The sequence below is a fragment of the Scyliorhinus torazame genome, unplaced genomic scaffold (genome assembly GCF_047496885.1).
Source record: "Scyliorhinus torazame isolate Kashiwa2021f unplaced genomic scaffold, sScyTor2.1 scaffold_598, whole genome shotgun sequence".
NCBI lineage: Eukaryota > Metazoa > Chordata > Chondrichthyes > Carcharhiniformes > Scyliorhinidae > Scyliorhinus > Scyliorhinus torazame.
The window spans coordinates 67,322-87,501 of NW_027308325.1; the positions used below are offsets into that span (position 1 = coordinate 67,322).

The 20,180-nt window shown below is 48.2% G+C and overlaps 1 protein-coding gene, 1 long non-coding RNA gene and 1 pseudogene across 2 annotated transcripts; 1 reads left to right on the plus strand and 2 right to left on the minus strand.

The window, feature by feature from the left end:
- The window catches only part of LOC140406548 (uncharacterized), a 57,192-nt pseudogene that overhangs the window by 5,769 nt on the left and 31,243 nt on the right, over positions 1-20,180 (minus strand).
- Positions 519-13,703, plus strand: LOC140406542 (uncharacterized). Its single transcript, XM_072494544.1, has 2 exons — positions 519-861; positions 6,973-13,703. Exon 2 carries the CDS (start codon positions 7,332-7,334, stop codon positions 8,505-8,507), a length of 1,176 nt encoding a protein of 391 aa, XP_072350645.1. The 5' UTR covers positions 519-861; positions 6,973-7,331; the 3' UTR covers positions 8,508-13,703.
- LOC140406549 (uncharacterized) lies at positions 12,630-20,134 on the minus strand. The gene is made up of 3 exons (XR_011939201.1): positions 19,864-20,134; positions 15,939-16,270; positions 12,630-13,097 (listed from the first exon to the last, which is right to left on the minus strand). It is a non-coding gene; the product is annotated as an uncharacterized lncRNA (long non-coding RNA).

The window sequence follows — 20,180 nt, forward strand, 5'->3', positions numbered from 1 at the left end:
GAGAAATCCAGAGACTAATAACCCTCCAAGGGAAGAGATGACTGGATTGCACTTTATCGCAGAACCATAAATAATATACCTGATGTGTACCATATAAGACATGCCTCTGTCTGGTATTAATTTACTGTCCCCTTAAATGTTAGCATTCACCTGGAGAAACTAGCCCTTTATTGTGAATATTAGGAAAGAGACCATCCTTTTAGCCAGACAAATAAATGTGTGAAGCTGAGGGAGCAAAGGATGTCAATGTCTTTGAGAGAGAGAGAGAGAGAGACCTGGGCCAAGCTTTGCCGAGTCTGCACCCTCCCTGGATTCACTTCCTTTCCCTTCAGTTGCTACAAGTGACCAATTGAAGGTGAGAATGAGAAAATAAATGGAAAGGGGGAGAAAAGAAAGTGTTTTACTCACAAATGTTGGAGACAAAAACAAGTTTTCAGTCTGTGTGAGGCCCCAGTTTTGCTCATTGTCCAGCTTCCGCATTCAGAAAACGGGAAACTAAGTGGATGGTGGAAGAGTCCTTCCGGTTCACCAACTCTTCCCATTGGTCAACAACTTTCCTCCGCCTCACTCATTGTTCCCCCTCCTCGAGACAAGGTTTCCAGGCAACCGGCTGCGGCCAGAACAAGAAGTCTCTCGGTGATTCCCCTCTCCCCACCCCGGGACTGAGCATGTCCGAGGGAGAGCAGAGATTGCGCATGTGCGAGGGAAAGTTCACCCTTGACCTTCCTGCTGAGGCGTTGACCAATGGGAATGGTTGGATGACCGGAAGGACTCTGGTCCTCCAAGGCAATCCGCGCGGGCTTTGTGTGAATGGAGCTTGGACGTCACAGACTGAACCTTCCTCCTGTGTCTCCAACATCTGTGAGTAACTCTTTTATTGTCGTCACAATTATTACAGGAACCAATTTACAAGGCTCCAGGCCTCATTACACTTCAAATTGATGATTAAACAGTCACTTAACACAAAACAGCTGCAAGGCACAATTACATTTCACAATAACGTTGGAACAGTCATTGAACACAAATAGCTGCAAGGCACAGGGCCGAAATACGTTTCCAGATACCAATTAACCAGTCACTTATCACAACCAGCCACAAGGGACAGGCCCTACACATAGTTCAAGTAACAATCGAACAGTCACATCACACGAACAGTCGTGAGGCACAAGGCCTCGAAACCAAACGACCATTCCAAAGAAAAAAGGAACAAAAAAAACACAAGACACGAGTACATTTCGAGGTAACGGCCTCTAAACACATAAGACAAGCAGTTGCGAGGCACAAGGCCCTGATACAATACGGCCGCTTCGGAAACAAATATGACCCACAGGGCCTCGATACATTTTAACAGTGTCATATCAAACCCAATCATCAGGCACCAGGCCTCAATTCACCCCAGAAAAGATTTAACAGGATAGAATCAATCACCGAACACTAATCCCCGCTCACCCACCCCCGTTCACCCCGCCCTGCAGCCGACACCCCGGGGGAAAGGCCCCTCCTCGCTAAGAGCACAGACCACCGGAGAGCCAGACCCGGGCGCGGCGGAGGAGAGAGGGTTCCTCCCTCCTGGACCCCGCCCAAAGGCTCGGGACCATTAGGAGGGAGAGCAGTTTCGCACCAACTAGCGTTCCACCACAATTACTAATTACCATTTCAAGGAAACCCGAAATGAGTTGAATGTCAGAGGCTGCTAAAGAAAACGAAGGCAAAGAAAACATGAAAACAACATCCCTTAGTACTCATAGAAAAGTCCATAAAAAAAAAAGAGTCCATTAATTTTGCACGTTCCACATCATGACCCCAGCGCTCCAGCCGAAATTTCACAAGGAACAACATGTCCTCAAAGTCCTCCAATGGCAGCGGCCAGAGTCGCTCCAATGTTGGCAACAGTCGACAACAGGGAGGAAAGTCCCAGAGTCAGTCCCAACCGCCCACAGGGTGTCCAGGGGGGGCCGAACCCCCGGAGACCCCAGGGACGGCAGCAACCCACCCCGGGCTGCAGGCCGCGGGCCGCCCATCGGGTATCCACTCCCGGTTCCGACCCGCCGCTTCCAGCAGCCTATCCAGCTGCCATCCTTCCTCCATTCCTTCGTCCTCCATTGGGCGAACTCAAACCCGCCGACAGCAAACCTCGCAGTCCGAAGCAGCGTCTCCGCAGCTCAAACGCTGACTTGAAACACGAGTGGTCGCAGTACTCCGAAACCGGTCTTCTCCCCTTCCCTCGGGGACCAGGAGCAATGGGCGCCGAGTTGCTGTTTTACCCCATCCAGGAAGCTCCCAGAGGCGGCCTGCCTTTCGAATCGGCCCGGGGGCGGACACCAAGCTCGCACACAACCGCCCAAGCCTCCTCCACTTTTCACCCCAGGAGTTTGGACAGTGTCGGCGTAGCTCCCACAATCCCCCACGCTGGGGAACCCGCTCTATCCGCCGCACGGGCGGGTGATCAGGTACTGCGCATGTCCAAGGGTGAGGGGAAGCTGCACATGTGTGGAGGAAAGCCCAGCCCTGACCTTCCTGTGAGGTGTTGGCTAATGGATAGAGTTAGGACCAGAAGGACGCTGGTCCTCCAATCAGCGCGGGCTTTATGTGAAAGGAGATTGGGCTTCACACAGACTGAAACATCCTCCTGTGTCTCCAACATCTGTGAGTACCTCTTTTAATGTCGTCACAATTTTCAACACAGACTCATTTACAGGGCACAAGGCCCAATTACACTTCACATTAACGATTCAACAGTCACTGAACACGAAACAGCTGCAAGGCACAAGGCCCAATTACACTTCACATTAACGATTAAACGATCACTGACCACAAAACAGCTGCGAGGCGCCAGGCCCAATTACATTTCACGACAACGTTGTAACAGTCATTGAACACAAACAGCTGCAAAGCGCAGGGCCGAGATACATTTCCAAATACCAATTAACCAGTCATTTATCACAACCAGCCGCAAGGCACAGGCCCTACGTGTAGTTCAGGTAACAATCAAACAGGTTCATAACTCGAACAGTCGTAAGGCACAAGGCCATGAAACCAAACGACTGTTTTAAAAGTAAAAAGAAACAAGGAGACACAAAGCACAATTACATCGAGGCATCAACCTCCAAACACATACACAAGCAGTCGCGAGGCACAAGGCCCCGAAACCATACGACCACTCCAAAATAAAGTAAAGAAAAGAGAAATAAAACCCAAAAGTACAACACACGACACAGGCACGTTTCAAGGTAACGACTCTAAACACAAAAGACAAGCAGTCGCGAGGCACAAGGCCCCGATACAATACGGCCGCTCCAGTTACAAATATGACCCACAGGGCCTCAATTCTTTTTAACAGTATCATATCAAAACCCAATCACCAGGCACCAGGCCTTAATTTACCCCAGAAATGGTTTAACGGGGTAGAATCCATCACCGAACACTAATCCCTGCTCACCCACCCCCGTTCGCCCCGCCCTGCCGCCGACACCCCGGGGGAAAGGCCCCCCCTTGGCTGAGAGCACAGACCCCCCGGAGAGCCAGACCCGGGCGCGGCGGAGGAGAGAGGGTTCCCCTCTCCTGGACCCGCCCGAGGGCACAGGACCATTCGGAGGGAGAGCAGTTCTGCACTAACCAGCGTTCCACCACAATTACTAAATACCATTCCGGAGGACCGAAATGTGTTAAATGTTACAGGCTACTAAATAAAACAAAAGCAAGGAAAACAAGAAAGCAAATCCCTCATTATACATAGAAAAAGTCTGCAGAAAAAGTCCATTAATTTTGCAAGTTCCATAACACAGCACCGGCGCTCTTGCCGAAATTTCACGAGGAACAACATGTCCTCAAAGTCCTCCAATGGCAGCAGCCAGAGTCACTCCAATGTTGGCAACAGTCGACAACGGGGAGGAAAGTCCCAGAGTCAGTCCCAACCGCCCACAGGGCGTCCAGGGGGGCCGAACCCCCGGAGACCCCAGGAACGGCAGCAACCCACCCCGGGCTGCAGGCCGCGGGCCGCCCATCGGGTATCCACTCCTGGTTCCGACCCGCCGCTTCCAGCAGCCTATCCAGCTGCCATCCTTCCTCCATTCCTTCGTCCTCCATTGGGCGAACTCAAAACCGCCGACAGCAAACCTCGCAGTCCGAAGCAGCGTCTCCGCAGCTCAACCGCTGACTTGAAACACGACTGGTCGCAGTACTCCGAAACCGGTCTTCTCCCCTTCCCTCAGGGACCAGGAGCAATGGGCGCCGAGTTGCTGTTTCACCCCATCCAGGAAGCTCCCAGAGGCGGCCTGCCTTTCGAATCGGCCCGGGGGCGGACACCAAGCTCGCACACAACCGCCCAAGCCTCCTCCACTTTTCACCCCAGGAGTTTGGACAGTGTCGGCCTTAGCTCCCACAATCCCCCGCGCTGGGGAACCCGCTCTATCCGCCGCACGGGCGGGTGATCAGGTACTGCGCATGTCCAAGGGTGAGGGGAAGCTGCGCATGTGTGGAGGAAAGCCCAGCCCCTGACCTTCCTGTGAGGTGTTGGCTAATGGATAGAATTAGGACCGGAAGGACGCTGGTCCTCCAATCAGCGCGGGCTTTATGTGAAAGGAGATTGGGCTTCACACAGACTGAAATGTCCTCCTGTCTCCAACATCTGTGAGTAAAACACTTTCTTTTCTCCCCCTGTCCATTTCTTGTCTCATTCTCACCTTCAATTGGTCACTTGCAGCAACTGAAGGGAAAGGAAGTCAATCCAGGGAGGGTGCAGACTCTGAAAAGCTTGGCCCAGGTCTCTCTCTCTGAAAGACATTGACATCCTTTGCTCCCTCAGCTTGACACATTTATTTGTCTGGCTAAAATGATGGTCTCTTTCCTAATGTTCACATTTAAAGGGCTGGTTTCCCCAGGAGATGGCTGACATTAAAGGGAACAGTAAACAGGACAAACCAAACCAATTACTTTCCTGTCGGAATACTCTCCACCATCAGCAAAGTGATGGAAGGGGTCATTAACAGCGCTATCAAGTGGTACTTACTCAGCAAAACCTGCTCACGGACGCTCAGTTTGGGTTCCACCAGGGTCACTCAGCTCCTGTCCTCATTCCAGCCTTGGTTCAATCATGGACAAAAGAGGTGAATGCCAGAGGTGAGAGTGACTGCCCTTGGTATCAGGGCAGCATTTGACCGACTATGGCATCAAGGAGCCCCAGCTAAACTGGAGTCAGTGGGAATCGGGGGAAACTCTCCACTGGTTGGAGTCATACCTGGCACAAAAAAAGATGGTTGTAGTGGTTGGAGGTCAATCATCTCAGCTGCAGGAGTTCCTCAGGGCACACTCCTAGGCCCAACCATCTTTAGCTGCTTCATCAATGACCTACCTTTCATCATAAGGCCAGAAGTGGGGATGTTTGTGGATGACTGCACAATCTTTAGCACCATTCATGACTCCAGATAATGAAGCAGTCCATGTCCAAATGCAGCATGTCCTGCACAGTATCCAGATGTTGGCTGATAAGTGGCAAATCACATTTGTGCTTCACAAGTGCCAGGCAACGACCATCTCCTACCAAGGAGGATCTAACCACTGCCTCTTGACATTAGCATTGGTGAATCCTCCACAACCAACATCCTGAGGGTTATCATTGATCAGAAACTGAACTGGACTAGCCATATTAATATGGTGGCCACCAGGGCAGGCCAAAGGCTACAGCGGCTAACGCACCTCCTGACCCCCAAAGCCTCTCCACCATCTACAAGGCACAAGTCAGGCATGTAACAGAATAATCACTACTTGCCTGGTTGAGTGCAGCTCCAACATGCTGCTCTACACCATCCAGAACAAAGCAGCCCGCTTGACTGCTCCACATTCCATGAATATTCAAACACTCCACCACCGACGAACAGTGGCAGCCGTGTATACCATCTACAAGATACACTGCAGTAACTCACCAAGGTTCCTCCGACAGCACCTTCCAAACCCACAACCACTACTATCTAGAAGGCCAAGAGCAGCAGATAGTTGAGAACCCCACTACCTGGAGGTTCTCCTCCAAGTCACTCACCAGACAGACTTGGAAATATATCGCCCTTCCTTCATTGTTGCTGGGGCGACATCCTGTAACTCCTTCCCTGACAGCACAGGGTGTGTACCTACAACTCAAGGACTGCAGCGGTTCAAGAAGGCAACTCATCACCACCTTCTGAAGGGCAACTAGGGATGGGCAATAAATGCTGGCTGAACCAGCGACTCCCACATCCCGTAAATGAATTTAAAAAAATGTTATATTGCACAGAGATATATCTAGTGTTATATAGAATGTATTAGATATATTATTGATGGTTCTGTAATGAAATACATGTATTATTAGTTCTACCTACATTATATATTTCCAGTGATACAGTCATTGCAGCACTTATGGAATCCATTTGGGAACTCAAGTCAATGCCGACTCTCTGTACAGCAATCCAGTCAGTGCCATTCCCCCTCGATATCCCTGTTCCCCTGAAAGCTTATTTTCTTCATATATTATTTTGAATTATTGATCATCTCGACTTCCACAACGCTTGTGGGCAGTGAGTTCCCTGTCATGACCACTCCATGACTAAATAAAGTTCTTCCTCAGAATTTCCCTATCTCTAATCAGTAAATGTATTTATATGGAGATTCTCTACTCTTGTACAGGTTTTAGTGAGTTTAGATTTGTTGATCAGCACCTTCAGGAAAATTGGGAGGGAAAGTAAGTGAATATAGGTCTCTCTGTCCAGGGTAGGAAGCAGTGAGCTTGGATTTGTCAATCAGCCTGAATCGGCACCTTCAGGAGAATTGGGAGGGGGAATATTAGCTACAGCAGAGTGAGAATGGAGGGAGAGTGTGTGGGATTGAGATTTAGAGCATTTCAGGGAAAGAGAGAGGAAAGAATGTTCGATAGAAACTAGAATTGTCTGTTCTGAGTTTCTATCCTGTACTAACAATGATTACTGTTGTAAAATCTGTTTGCAGGAAGTTCGAACAAGAGGAGTTTGAGGCCGAGCTCTCAAACTAAATATCACGTCAAGAACTGACTGAGTCACTCAATTCTTGGGATCATTGGCCTTTGAATCTAGTAGGAGAAATGTTTGTCTATTCTGTCTGCTTCAAGAGATTTTAAACATCAGTGTGTCTGGAAAAGCACTGAGACACACACACACACCCGTGTGAGACTGTTACAGAGCACTGACTGTGGAAAGAACTTTAACCAGTGACACAGCCTGAACAAATACTACACCATTCACAGAAGGGAGAGACTGTACATGTGTTCTGTGTGTGGCCGAGTCTTCAACTGATCATCCAACGTGGTGAGACGCAAGATCACCCGGACCATGGAGAAACCATGGAAATGTGAGGATTGTGGGAAGGGATTCAGAGCCCCGTGCGAGCTGGAAAGTCATCAACGCAGTCACACTGGAGAGAGGCCTTTCACCTGCTCTCAGTGTGAAAAGGGATTCACTGAAATGGGCAACCTGCGGAAACACGAACGAGTTCACACTGGAGAGAGGCCTTTCACCTGCCCTCAGTGTGAAAAGGGATTCACTGACATTAGCAGCCTGCGGACACACGAACGAGTTCACACTGGAGAGAGGCCTTTCACCTGCCCTCAGTGTGAAAAGGGATTCACTCACATTGGCAACCTGCGGCAACACGAACGAGTTCACACTGGGGAGAGGCCTTTCACCTGCCCTCAGTGTGAAAAGAGATTCAATTATATTGGCAACCTGCGGAAACACGAACGAGTTCACACTGGAGAGAGGCCTTTCACCTGCTCTCAGTGTGAAAAGAGATTCAATGTCATTGGCAGCCTGCGGCAACACGAACGAGTTCACACTGGGGAGAGGCCATTCACCTGCTCTCAGTGTGAAAAGGGATTCACTAACATTGGCCACCTGCGGAGACACGAACGAGTTCACACTGGAGAGAGGCCTTTCACCTGCTCTCAGTGTGAAAAGAGATTCAATTATATTGGCAACCTGCGGAAACACGAACGAGTTCACACTGGAGAGAGGCCTTTCACCTGCTCTCAGTGTGAAAAGAGATTCACTAACATTGGCCACCTGCGGAGGCACGAACGAGTTCACACCGGGAAGATGCCATTCACCTGCTCTGACTGTGGGAAGGGATTCTTTCAGTTGTCCGACCTGCAGAGTCACCAGAGAGTTCACACCGGGGAGAAGCCGTTCATCTGCACTGTGTGTGATAAGGGATTTGCTCATTCATCCCACCTGCTGAAACACAATGTCAATCACACCAAGAGCAGGCCCTTTAAATGCTCTGACTGCAAGAGGGGTTTCAAAAGCTCTCAGCTACTGATGTCCCACCAGCGCTTTCACTCTGAGGAGAGACCGTTCAGCTGCTCTCATTGCACAAAGAGCTTTAGTACCTCATCCAACTTGCGGAGACACCAGCGAGGTCACACTGGGGAGAGCCCGTTCACCTCGCCGACTGGGAAAAGATTCACTCGGTCATCACTTGCTGAGCCACAACGTCACTCACACCAATGAGAGACCCTTTTAAATGCTCCGACTGTGGGAGTGGGTTTCAAAGCTCTTGGGTACTGATGGAACACCAGTGCATTCACACTGAGGAGAGACCGCTCAGCTCCTCTCACTGCGACAAAGAGGTTTCAAACATCATCCACATTGCGGAGACATCAGCGAGTTCACACTGGAAAGAAGCCATTCACCTGCTCTCACTGGGGAGGGATTCACTCAGTCGTCCAACACGCTGAGACACCAAAGGGTTCACAAGTGATGATGGGTTAGATTCTGCTGTTATTCCTGCTGTTAATCACATCCAGGACTGAACCTGGAGTGGGTGGAGGGATTTGTCTCCTCGTCAACACCTGGTGCTCGGATGTGGCGACCCTGGGGAACTACTGATCCCTGGACCTGGAATACCTGACTGTGAAGTGCCATCCATACGGCCTTCCATGGAGTTCACTTCTGCCATCATCACGGCGGTCTACATCCCACCCCAGGCGGAAGTGAAGAAGGCGCTTGATGAATTGTAACCGCTATAAATAACAATGAAACAGAATACCCGGAGGCCTTGTTCATCGTGGCTGGGGACATCAACCAGGCCAACCTCAAGAGTGTACTGCCAAAATTCCACCAACACATCTCCTGTCCCGACAGGGGCCCCAACATCCTTGACCATTGCCACACAAACATCAAGGGCGCCTGATGATCCATCCCCTGACCGCACTTCGGAAAATCGGACCACAAGATGGCGCTCCTTCTCTCGGCGTACAAGCAGAAACTTGAACGGGAAAATCCGGTTAAGAAGGTTGTGCAAATGCTGGTCTGAGGCAAAAGAGCTCCTACGTGACTGGTCCATATTCAAGAACTCGGCAGTTAGCCGAAACGAGTATGCCAGCACCATCACAGGCTTCATCAGCAAGTGTGTAGAAGATTGTGTGTCAAAGAAGGTAGTACGTACGTTACCCAACCAGAAACCATGGCTTAATCGGGAGAGTGACTGGTCTGAGGCGTTCAAGTCAGGCAACCCTGACCTGTACAAAAAAATCTAGGTACAACCTCTGCAAAGCCAACAGGGATACCAAGAGACAACAGAAGAGTTGTCCAGACTAAGCGAGAATCATGGACTCTCATCGATTGTGGCAAGGCGTAAACAACATAATGCGCTAAAAAGCAAAGCCGAGTAGAATCTTTAGCAACAGTGCTTCCCCTTCCCAACAAACGCAATGCATTCTATGCTTATTTCGAGCAGGAAACCAACAAACCTTTGTCACCTGCCCCAGCAGCCTTGGACACGCCCATGCCCACCGTCACAGCCTCCAAAGTCAGATTGGCCTTCTTGAAAGTGAAGCCTCGGAAAGCGACAGGTCCTGACGGGAGTCCCTGCCATGCACCCAGATCATGTGCGGACATCCTCAACCTTTCCCTCCTCCGTTCTGAGGTTCCCACCTGCTTCAAGAAGACCACCATCATACCGGTGCCAAAGAAGAACCAGGCAACGTGCCTCAATGACATCGATCATTATGAAATGCTTAGACCACAGCTGGAGTAATGTGTGCAGTTTTACTTAGGAAAGGTATTGCCACAGAGGAACAGCAACAAAGTTTGACCAGACTTGTCCCGGGTATGGCAGGACTGTCCTATGAAAGCAGATTGGGGAAACTAGGCCTCTTTTCTCTAGAGTTCCAAGGAATGAGAGGGGATTTCATTGAAACTTACAAAATCCACAAAGGAATAGACAGGGTGGGTGCAGGTGAGAGGTTTCCCCTGGTTGGAGAGTCTGGAACCAGGGGACACAATTTCAAACTAAGGGAGAAGCCACTTAGGACGGGTCTCTGAGGAGACATTTCTTTACTCCTCGGGTTGTGAATCTTTGGAATTCTCTACCCCAGAGGGCTGTGGAAGCTCAGTCACTGAGTGTGTTTCAAGCAGAGACTGACAGATTTCTTTTTTTTTTGTTTAATAAATTATTTTCTTCTAATTAAGGGGCAGTGGAGCGTGGCCAATTCACCAATGCTGCACATCAAGTTCGGTTGTGGATCTGAGACCCACAAGGCACTAGGAGAATGTGCAAACTCCACATGGACAGTGACCCAGGGCCAGGATCGAACGCAGGTTCTTGGTGCCGTGAGGCAACAGTGCTAACCACTGGGCAACCGTGCCACGCAACTGACAGATTTCTAAATATCAATAACCCATATGGATATGGAGATAGTGTGGGGAAAAAGACATTGAATCATAGGATCATAGTATTTACAGGGCAGAAGGAGGCCATTTGGCCCATTGAGTCTGCACCGGCCCTTGGAAAGAGCACCCGACCAAAGTCCACACCCCCACCCTATCGCCGTAACCCAGTAACCCCACCCAACCTTTTTGGACATTAAGGGCATTTTAGCATGGCCAATTCACCTAACCTGCACATCTTTGGACTGTGGGAGGAAACCCACTCAGACACCTGGAGAAAGTGCAAACTCCGCACAGATAGTAACCCAAGCCGGGAATCGGACCTGGGACCCGGGAGCTGTGAAGCAACTGTGCTAACCAGTGTGCTACCATGAAATGGATGATCAGCCATGATCGCATTGAATGGCGGCGCAGGATCGATGGGCTGAATGGCCAACTCCTGCTCTGATGCTCCAATGGTATAAAGATCGGTAGGAAAGTAAACTGTGAAGAGGACATAAGGAGACTACAAAGGATAGAGGTAGGTTATGTGAGTGGGAAAAGATCTGCCAAATGGAGAATAATGTGAGAAAATGAGAAATTGTCCATGTTGCCAGAAGAATAAAACAGTTTCTGATCTGAATAGTGAGAGATTGTAGAGCTCTGAGACTCCGAGGTATCTGGGTGTCCAAGAGCATGAATCACAAAAAGGGAATTGAATACAAAAGTAGGGAGGTTGTGCTTCAGTTATACAGGACATTGATGAGTCCACATCTGGAGCACTGTGTATAGTCTTGCTCTCATTTAAGGAAGGATGTAAATGTGTTGGAAGCAGTTCAGAGAAGGTTTACTGGACTCGTACCTGGAATTGGAGGCTGGTCTTATGAGGAATGATTGGACAGGCTGGGCTTGTGTCCGATGGAGTTTAGGTGACTTGATTGAACCGTATCAGATCCTGAGGGGCCTTGACAGGGTGGATGTGGAAAGGATGTTTCCTCTTGTGGGAGAATCTAGAAATTGGAGTCACTTTAAAAGTAACAACTTGCCTATTTAAGGCAGAGGAGAACTTTTTTCTCTCAGAGTTGGGAGTCTTTGGAACTCTCTTCCTCAAAGGGCAGTGGAAGCAGAGTCTTTGAATATTTTGAAGAATGAGTTGAATAGATTCTTGATAAGCAAGGGGGTGAATGGTTATCGGGGGGAATGTGGAATTGAGGTTACAATCAGATCAACTTATTAAATGGTGGAGCAGGCTCGAGGGGCCGAGTGGCCTACTCCAGCTCCTAATTTGTATGTTATCACATCCTATATAATAGATTGTAGCATTTTACCTCCAACTGATGTCAAGCTAATGGGTCTGTGGTTCCCCGTTTTCTCTCTCACTCCTTAAATAGTGTGGTTACATTTACTACCTTCCAATCTGCAGGAACCATTCCAGAATCTATAGAATTTTGAAAGATGATCACCAATGTACCCACTATCTCTCCAGCCGCCTCTTTCAACACTCTGGGATGGAGAGCATCAGCTTTTGGGGATTTATTAACTTTCAACCACATTAATTTCTCCAGTATTACTTTCTCACTAATACTAATCTCTTTCAGTTCCTCGTGCTCACTGGTCCCTTGGTTCTCTAGTGTTTTAGGACAATTTCTGTATCTTCCTCTGTGAAGACAGACACACATTGTTTAGTTTCGCTGAAATTTCCTTATTCCCCATCATAAACCCTTCTGTCTCTGCCTGGAATGGACCCACATTGGTCTTTGCGAATCTTTTCCTTTTCACATTTTATAGGAACTTTTCCAATCGTTTTTTTATGTTTCTAGCCAGTTTGCTCTCGTCTTCTATTTTCTCTTTATGAGTTTCTTGATCCTCCTTTGTAAATACTAAAACAAGTTTCCAATCCTCAGGGTTACACTTATTTTGGCAACTATATGAGTGATAAGATCTCTTATTTTATCTTCAAAAATGAGCCCAAGATCTGGTTGATTGGAGGTGTCCAAAAATACAACTTTATTGCTAATTATCCACCTCAATTCTCTTACATAAAAATAATTCAAAATTCAGATCAAATAATACGTCAAAACATAACAAAGAGAGTTAAACAAAAACATTGGGGAAACACGGTAGCATTGTGGATAGCACAATTGCTTCGCCGCTCCAGGGTCCCAGGTTCAATTCCGGCTTGGGCCACTGTCTGTGCGGAGTCTGCACATCCTCCCCGTGTCTGCGTGGGTTTCCTTCGGATGCTCCGGTTTCCTCCCACAGTCCAAAGATGTGCAGGTTAGGTGGATTGGCCAGGATAAATTGCCCTTAGTGTCCAAAATTGCCCTTAGTGTTGGGTGGGGTTACTGGATTATGGGGATAGGGTGAAGGTGTTGACCTTGGGTAGGGTGCTCTTTCCAAGAGCCGGTGCAGACTCGATGGGCCGAATGGACTCCTTCTGCACTGTTAATTCTATGAAATAAGAAAATATTAGGAAATCAATAGATGGTTCAGAATTTCTTAAAGCATGAATATAGAACAAACTTTAGTCATGAAACTATTCTTAAAGAAATTCTTATCAATGGTCTAACCCCTTATTGGTTTCAAATTCTCAGCTGAGGCTTCCTGATTTAATCAGAAAACTCTGTCACTTGGAGCATGATTTGTTATCCAGGCATTGGTCTTTACTGAAGATTCATTAATGTCTATCAAGTTAATTAAATGTCTACATGCTCCCGCCACGTGTACCAATCCTCTGAAGATAAGGCGTTCTGCATTAACCTTGCTTGTTGCTAAGGCTTTGCTACATTTTGTAAATGTTTCTGTTGCTGAGGCTGCGATACGTTTTCATTGCTAGATGTATTTGTAGAACAATGTTTTATTCATGACGAGGGCTTTTATGCAACTTTTCTTGAAACTGTGTTAGATTCTGACACATATTAAGTTGCTGTACAGCAATTCTCATATTTTTATCTGAAACAATTTCTGCCTGTATGTATACTGAATTTAAGAATTATACTGCATTGATTCTTCAAGGTACCAATAAATCAGTGAAGCAATAAATCTGTAATCTATCAATGAGCCTCTTCCTTTGACCTAATGGAATCTTTAATGTTTCTTGATAGTCACGGTTGCGTCACTTTTCCTGTTGGATTTTTGTTTCTTAAAGGAATCTATATTTTATGTAAATATGTGATAATTCCTTAAATGCGATTGCCTGTGTTTCATTACACATTTTATTGTATGTTCCCAATCAACTTGCCCCTCATAGCTTGACAGTTTCCTTCTGAGACAGAACCATGTAACCACCATAGCCTATCTTCATCTGAACTGCATGCATTGGGGTTCCAAACAGAAACAGGAACTATCTGTCATCTACCTTCCAAACACCCTTTCACTCTGTGATCCTTATGAAATTTGCCACAAGGCTCAAGAGCATCAGTCATGAGAAGGCCAGTCCAGCAGAAAGAAACCCTCCGACCCTCCCCATTGACCAACTGACAGAATGAACACAATGCAGTCCTGGATGTAATTGAGAGCAGAAACAATAACAACAGAATCCAACCCCTGTAATCAATTGTGACCATGTTGGTGTCTCAGCAAGTTCGAGAAAGCACAGAATCCCTTCTCACACTGAGAGCAGGTGAACGGCTTCTCCCCAGCGTGAACTCGCTGGTGCCTCCGCAGTGTGGATGATTCACAGAATCCCTTCCCACAGTGAGAGCAGATGAATGGCCTCCCCAGTGTGAACCCACTGGTGCCTCTGCAGGCTGGATAATTGAGTGAATCCATTCCCACACCGAAAGCAGGTGAACGGTCTCTCCCCAGTGTGAACTCACTGGTGTGTCTGCAGGGTGAATGACTGATTGAATCCTTTCCCACAAAGAGAGCAGCTGAATGGTCTCAGCCAAGTGTGAATGCGCCAATGAGCTTCCAGTACAAATAGGCACTGCAGTTGACCATTTGGCCCATTGAATTTGCTCAACCCTGTAATAAGCTCAATGGCCGATCTAGCTCAGCACCATTTCCCGTAGTGACTTCAACATCTCGAAACCTATCAACTCGATCTGGAAAATACTTGATGAATTGAGGCTCCACAGTCCTCTGGAGCAGAGAATTCCAAAGCTTCACCACATCCTGGAGTGAAGAATTCGCTCCTCATCTTAACTTTCAGTCCATTTTCCTACCTGTTCCCCGTGCCCCTCAACTCCCTCGTCAATCAGAATTCTGTCTAACTTCACGGCGCCAAGGACCCAGGTTCGATCCCGGCCCCAGGACACTGCGTTTGGAGTTTGCACAGTCTCTCCGTGTCTGTGTGGGTCTCATCCCCACAACCCAAAGATGTGCAGGGTTGGTGGATTGGCCATTCTAAATTGGCCCTTAATTGGAAAAAACATGAATTGGGTACCTTAAATGAAAAAATTATGTTTTGGTGAGGGAGGGAGGGGGGGGGGGGGTCACAATCAAATCCAGTGACTACCCACATATACTTTGTGTCAGGTTGGTGTCAATGTCCACCCCCTCACTTTTCATCCGAGTCTCAGGAGGTTGGAGACTGCTCCGGACAAGTAATGGCGGACGCAGCTCCCACAATCCTCCCATGCTGGAGAAACTGCTTTATCCCAGATGGGTGGGTGGTCTGGAACTGCACATGTCCAAGGGAGAGGGACCCTTAATTGAAAAAAAGACTGGGCACGTATGATAAAACAAATAATTCTGTCTAGCTTATTCTTGAATATATTCAATGACTCCCAGACTCCACTGGACCCTGGGGGAAACAAATTCCGGAGATTAACAACCCTCTGAGATAAGAGATTACTGAAAATATATAACATGGTTGCAGTACAATATTAAAAGACTAGAAATAATAATAAATGTACTTTACAGGTCCAGATGGAGCAGGTTAAAGAGGTGTGAATTGTCTCAAGCCAGGACAGTTGGTAGGATTTCGCAAGCCCAGGCCAGATGGTGGGGGGTGAATGTAATGCGACATGAATCCAAGGTCTTGGTTGAGGCTGTACTCATGTGTGCGGAACCTAGCTACAAGTTTCTGCTTGGCGATTCTGCATTGTTGGGTTGCAAAATCCTATCGACTCTCCTGGCTTGAGACAATTCACACCTCTTTAACCTGTGATTATCCCTCTCTCCAGTTGCTCTGTCTGGACCTGTAAAGACTTAATTACCTGCAAAGACTCTCATTCAACAGTATCGTCTTGCATCATTGACTTTATCTATCTATATGTTTCTGGAACCCACCTCTTCATTCACCTGAGGAAGGAGCTGTGCTCTGAAAGTTAGTGATTCGAAACAAACCTGTTGGACTTTTAACGTGGTGTTGTGAGACTTCTTACTTTTACTTTAACACGATCAATAATCACACTCCATGGTTACGTTGCAGAAATTGTCACTCAATTCTCCTGGAACCAGCCCAATGTGATTCTTCATTCCTGTGTTTACTGCCATTGTGTTCCTTTGCCTGACTGGCAACCCTTAACCCCAGAGGTGTCTTTTGCTGTGATGGTTCTCCGGATTGGATTGGATTTGTTTATTGTCACGTGTACCGTATTCCGGTCCCGATAAACCAAGTGACTCTTCCAAATCCTGAAGTGATGTTTGTTTTTTTCTGCAAATCTTCATCTAATATCCTGTAAGATGCAAGTTGAGAACAGACAATTCTAGTTTCTATAAAACATTCTTTCCTTTCTCATTCTCCAAAAGCTGTAAATTTCCACCCAACACACTCTCCCTCCATTCTCACTCTACAGTATGTAATATTTATCTTCTCTAATCCTCCCAAATCTCGAAAGGTGCTGCTTCAGGCTGATTCACAGATCCATGCTCACTGCTTCCTGTCCTGGACAGAGGCCTGAAAATCTCCATGCAGGCTGCCAGACAGGAATATGTCTATAATACCAAACTCAAAATGTGTGCAACATACGAACTTCCTTTCACTTCAGTTACTGCGAGTCACCAAAGTCCCCTCAGAATGAGAAAAGAAATGGAAAGGTAAAGTAGAGTTGGAGAGGCTACTCCCTCTTAATAATAATCGGGGGCAGCACAGTGGCGCAGTGGGTTAGCACTGCGGCCTCACAGCACCGAGGTCCCAGGTTCGATTCCGGCTTTGGGACACTGTGTGGAGTTTGCACATTCTCCCCGTGTTTGTGATGGTTTTGTCCCCACAACCAAAAAGATGTGCAAACTAGGTGGATTGGCCACGCAAAATTGCCCCTTAATTGGGGAAAAAAATGAATTGGGTACCCTAAAATTTTTAAATAATAATCTTTATTGTCACAAGTCGGCTTACATTAACACTGCAATGGGGCGGTACGGTGACGCAGTGGTTAGCTCTGCCGCCTCACGGCGCCAAGGTCCCAGGTTAGATTCTGGATCTGGGTCACTGTCCGTGTGGAGTTTGCACATTCTCTCTGTGTTTGCCTGGGTTTTGTCCACACAACCCACAGTTGTGCAGGGTAGGTGGATTGAACACGCTAAATTGCCCCTTAATTTTAAAAGATGAATTGGGTAATCTATATTTTTAAAAAAACACTGCAATGAAGTTACTGTGAAACTCCCCTAGTCACCACATCCGGCGCCTGTTAGGGTACACAGAAGGAGAATTCAGAATGTTCAATTCACCAAACGCACGTCTTTCAGGCATTCTAGATGGGCAGCCTGGTAGCCCAGTGGTTAGCACCGTTGCTTCACATCTCCAGGGTCCCAGGTTCGATTCCGGCTTCGGTCACTGTCTGTGGAAATCTGCACGTTCTCCCCGCGTCAGCGTAGGTTTCGTACGGGTGCTCCGGTTTCCTCCCACACTGCAAAGATGTGCAGGTTAGGAGGATTGACCATGATAAATTGCCCTTAGTGTTCAAAAATGGTTAGGTGGAGGTTCCGGTGGCGGCTAAGGAGGAGTAAGTCGCACACTTGGTGGCTCTCAATCCAGTCGGACTTTTTCCCTGACTTTTTTGTACTTTTGAGTGCTAGTTTGGAAGGCATAGGCACTCAGGCACTGACTCCAGACACAGGTGTATGGAATTAAGAAGCAGAAAGAATCGCAAACAGTTGAAGTGGGCAAAGAAGGGCAGTGTACAAGCTGCTGCTGAGGACAATATGGCCGGCGTCCGGACCGCGGTGCAGACAGCCCAGCCAACGACGGAGCATCTGTTGAAGGTCATTCAAGAGTGCTTTACTGTTTTGCAGCGGAACAGTTTAGACCTGATTCAGAAGGACATCGAGGGCTTGAGCATAGGCTGGATGCCCAGGATCGTACGATCCAGAAGTTGGAAAAGGCGCTGGAGGAGCAGGAAGATAACCAAAACGGTGGTGGAAGCGGAGATGGAGAGGCTGAAGGACCAACAAAAAAGGCTTCTGGAGAAGGTAGAGGACCTGGAAAATAGGTCGCATCAGCAGAATTTGAGAATCGTTGGTCTCCCGGAGGGGGCTGAGGGAGACGGTGCCGCGATGTGGCGGGCATGTTCCAGAAGCTGTTGGGAGATGATGTCTTCCCGCGCCCGGTGGAGGTGGACAGGGCGCTGGCGAGGCAGCCGCGAGAGGCGCCCCCCTTCCCCCGAGCGATGGTGGCCCGGTTTCACAGGTTCCTGGACAAGGAGCGGGTGCGACAGTGGGCTAAGCGCACGCGGAGCTGCCATTGGAATAACAGTGTCATGCGCATATACCAGGACCTGAGCATGGAGGTGGCCAGAAGAAGGGCAGGCTACAGGCAAGTCAAAGAGATTCTGTTTAAGAAGCAGGTGAAGTTTGGGCTGCTGTATCCGGCTCGCCTGTGGATCACACACGAGGGACGGCACCATTGCTTTGAGGAGCCCGAGGATGCGATGGACTTCGCCAAGAGAGAAGGGCTGGTGCCGAACTGAGGACTTTGTGGACATGGGTTAATAAGACACTGGGCGATGTTTTCACTCATGGGGGGGGGGGGGGGGCGGCGCGGGGGGGGGGGGGGGGGGGGGCGGGTGGATGAATACTTCTTACACTGCAAATAAGAGGTGCAGGTGTTGGAGAACCAGCGCTGTCTGGAGGTTTGTTTGGCAAAGGCCGAGGAGAATTATAAGGAGGCCCGAGTAAGCTATTGCTGAAGGAGGTTAACGTAGCAAGACTCCCTATTTACTCAGCAGGTTGAGAAAAGTTGAAAGATTGCGAGGCAGAAGTTGTACGAGTTTGGGAGTAACCCGAGCAAATACAAAGGCCGACTTTGGAGCGAATTTCTCTGTGCGGCTTGGCAAAGGGAAAAGGGTCACGAAGACGGAGGAAATAAACAGGAATTTCGGGATTTCTATGCAGGATTATACAAGTCTGAGCAGTCTGGTGATGTATTGGCAGTGTGGAGCATTATTTATTTTCCTTGAATCTCCCGGAAGCCTCAGAAAGCCAGCATGAGGCTCTTAATGCTACTCTTTCTAGGGAAGCGATGTCAAAGACCATGGAGGAGCTTCAGCCAGGTAAAGCGCTGGGACCACATGGCTGTGGGTGTGGGTTTTATAGGGGATTTGAGGTTTACTGTTGGAACTATTTGTGGGTTTGTATTATCACTTTGACTCAAGTATGCTGCCATTGACTCTTTCTGAGGCTTATGTCTGTTTGATTCTGAAGCGGACAAGGATCGAGGGAGCGCATCTCTTATCAGCCAATCTATCTTTTGAATGTTGACTTGAAACTGCTATCTAAAGTTTTGGTGAGAAAGCTGGAGGGCATCCTTCCAACAATCAATTTATTTTTTAAATTTAGAGTACCCAATTCATTTTTTCTAATTTAGGGACAAGTTAGCTTGGCCAATCCACCTCCCCTGCATATCTTTGGGTTGTGGGGGTGAAACCCACACAAACACGGGGAGAATGTGCAAACTCCACACACAGCAGTGCTAATCACTGCATTACCGTGCTGCCCTCCTTCTGACAATCATGAGGGAGGACCAGTCTGACCTCGCTCTGCATCACTAACCAGCTGAGCTAAATTGGCTCCTAATTATATTACAAGCTGGGCAGCGGCAGGGTTCATGAATGTCGTATTTGGGCTTCTGAGAAGATCTCGACAAATAAATGTGTCAAGCTGAGGGAGCAAAGGATGTCAATGTCTTTAAGAGAGAGAGACCTGGGCCAAGCTTTCCAGAGTCTGCACCCTCCCTGGATTCACTTCCTTTCCCTTCAGTTGCTGCAAGTGACCAATTGAAGGTGAGAATGAGAAACGAAATGGAAAGAGGGAGAAAAGAAAATGTTTTACTCACAGATGTTGGAGACGGGAGTAAGTTTGCGTCCTTTTGAAGTTCAATCGAGCAGTCACACAAAGCCCGAGCTGATTAGCTGGAGGACCATCCTTCTGGTCCTCCAACTCTTGCCATTGGTCAATACCTCAGGTAAAAGGTCAGAAGGCGGGCTACCCTTTACACATGCGCATCCTCCCCTCTCCCTTGGACATGCGCAGTCGTGGGCAGGGGGAGATCACCGATTGGCTTCTCGCTCTGGCCGTCAGCCGGTTGCCTGGAAACCTTGTCTCGAGGAGGTTCTGTTGGTTAATTTTCCCCCTTGTTCAAGGGGCGGGCGA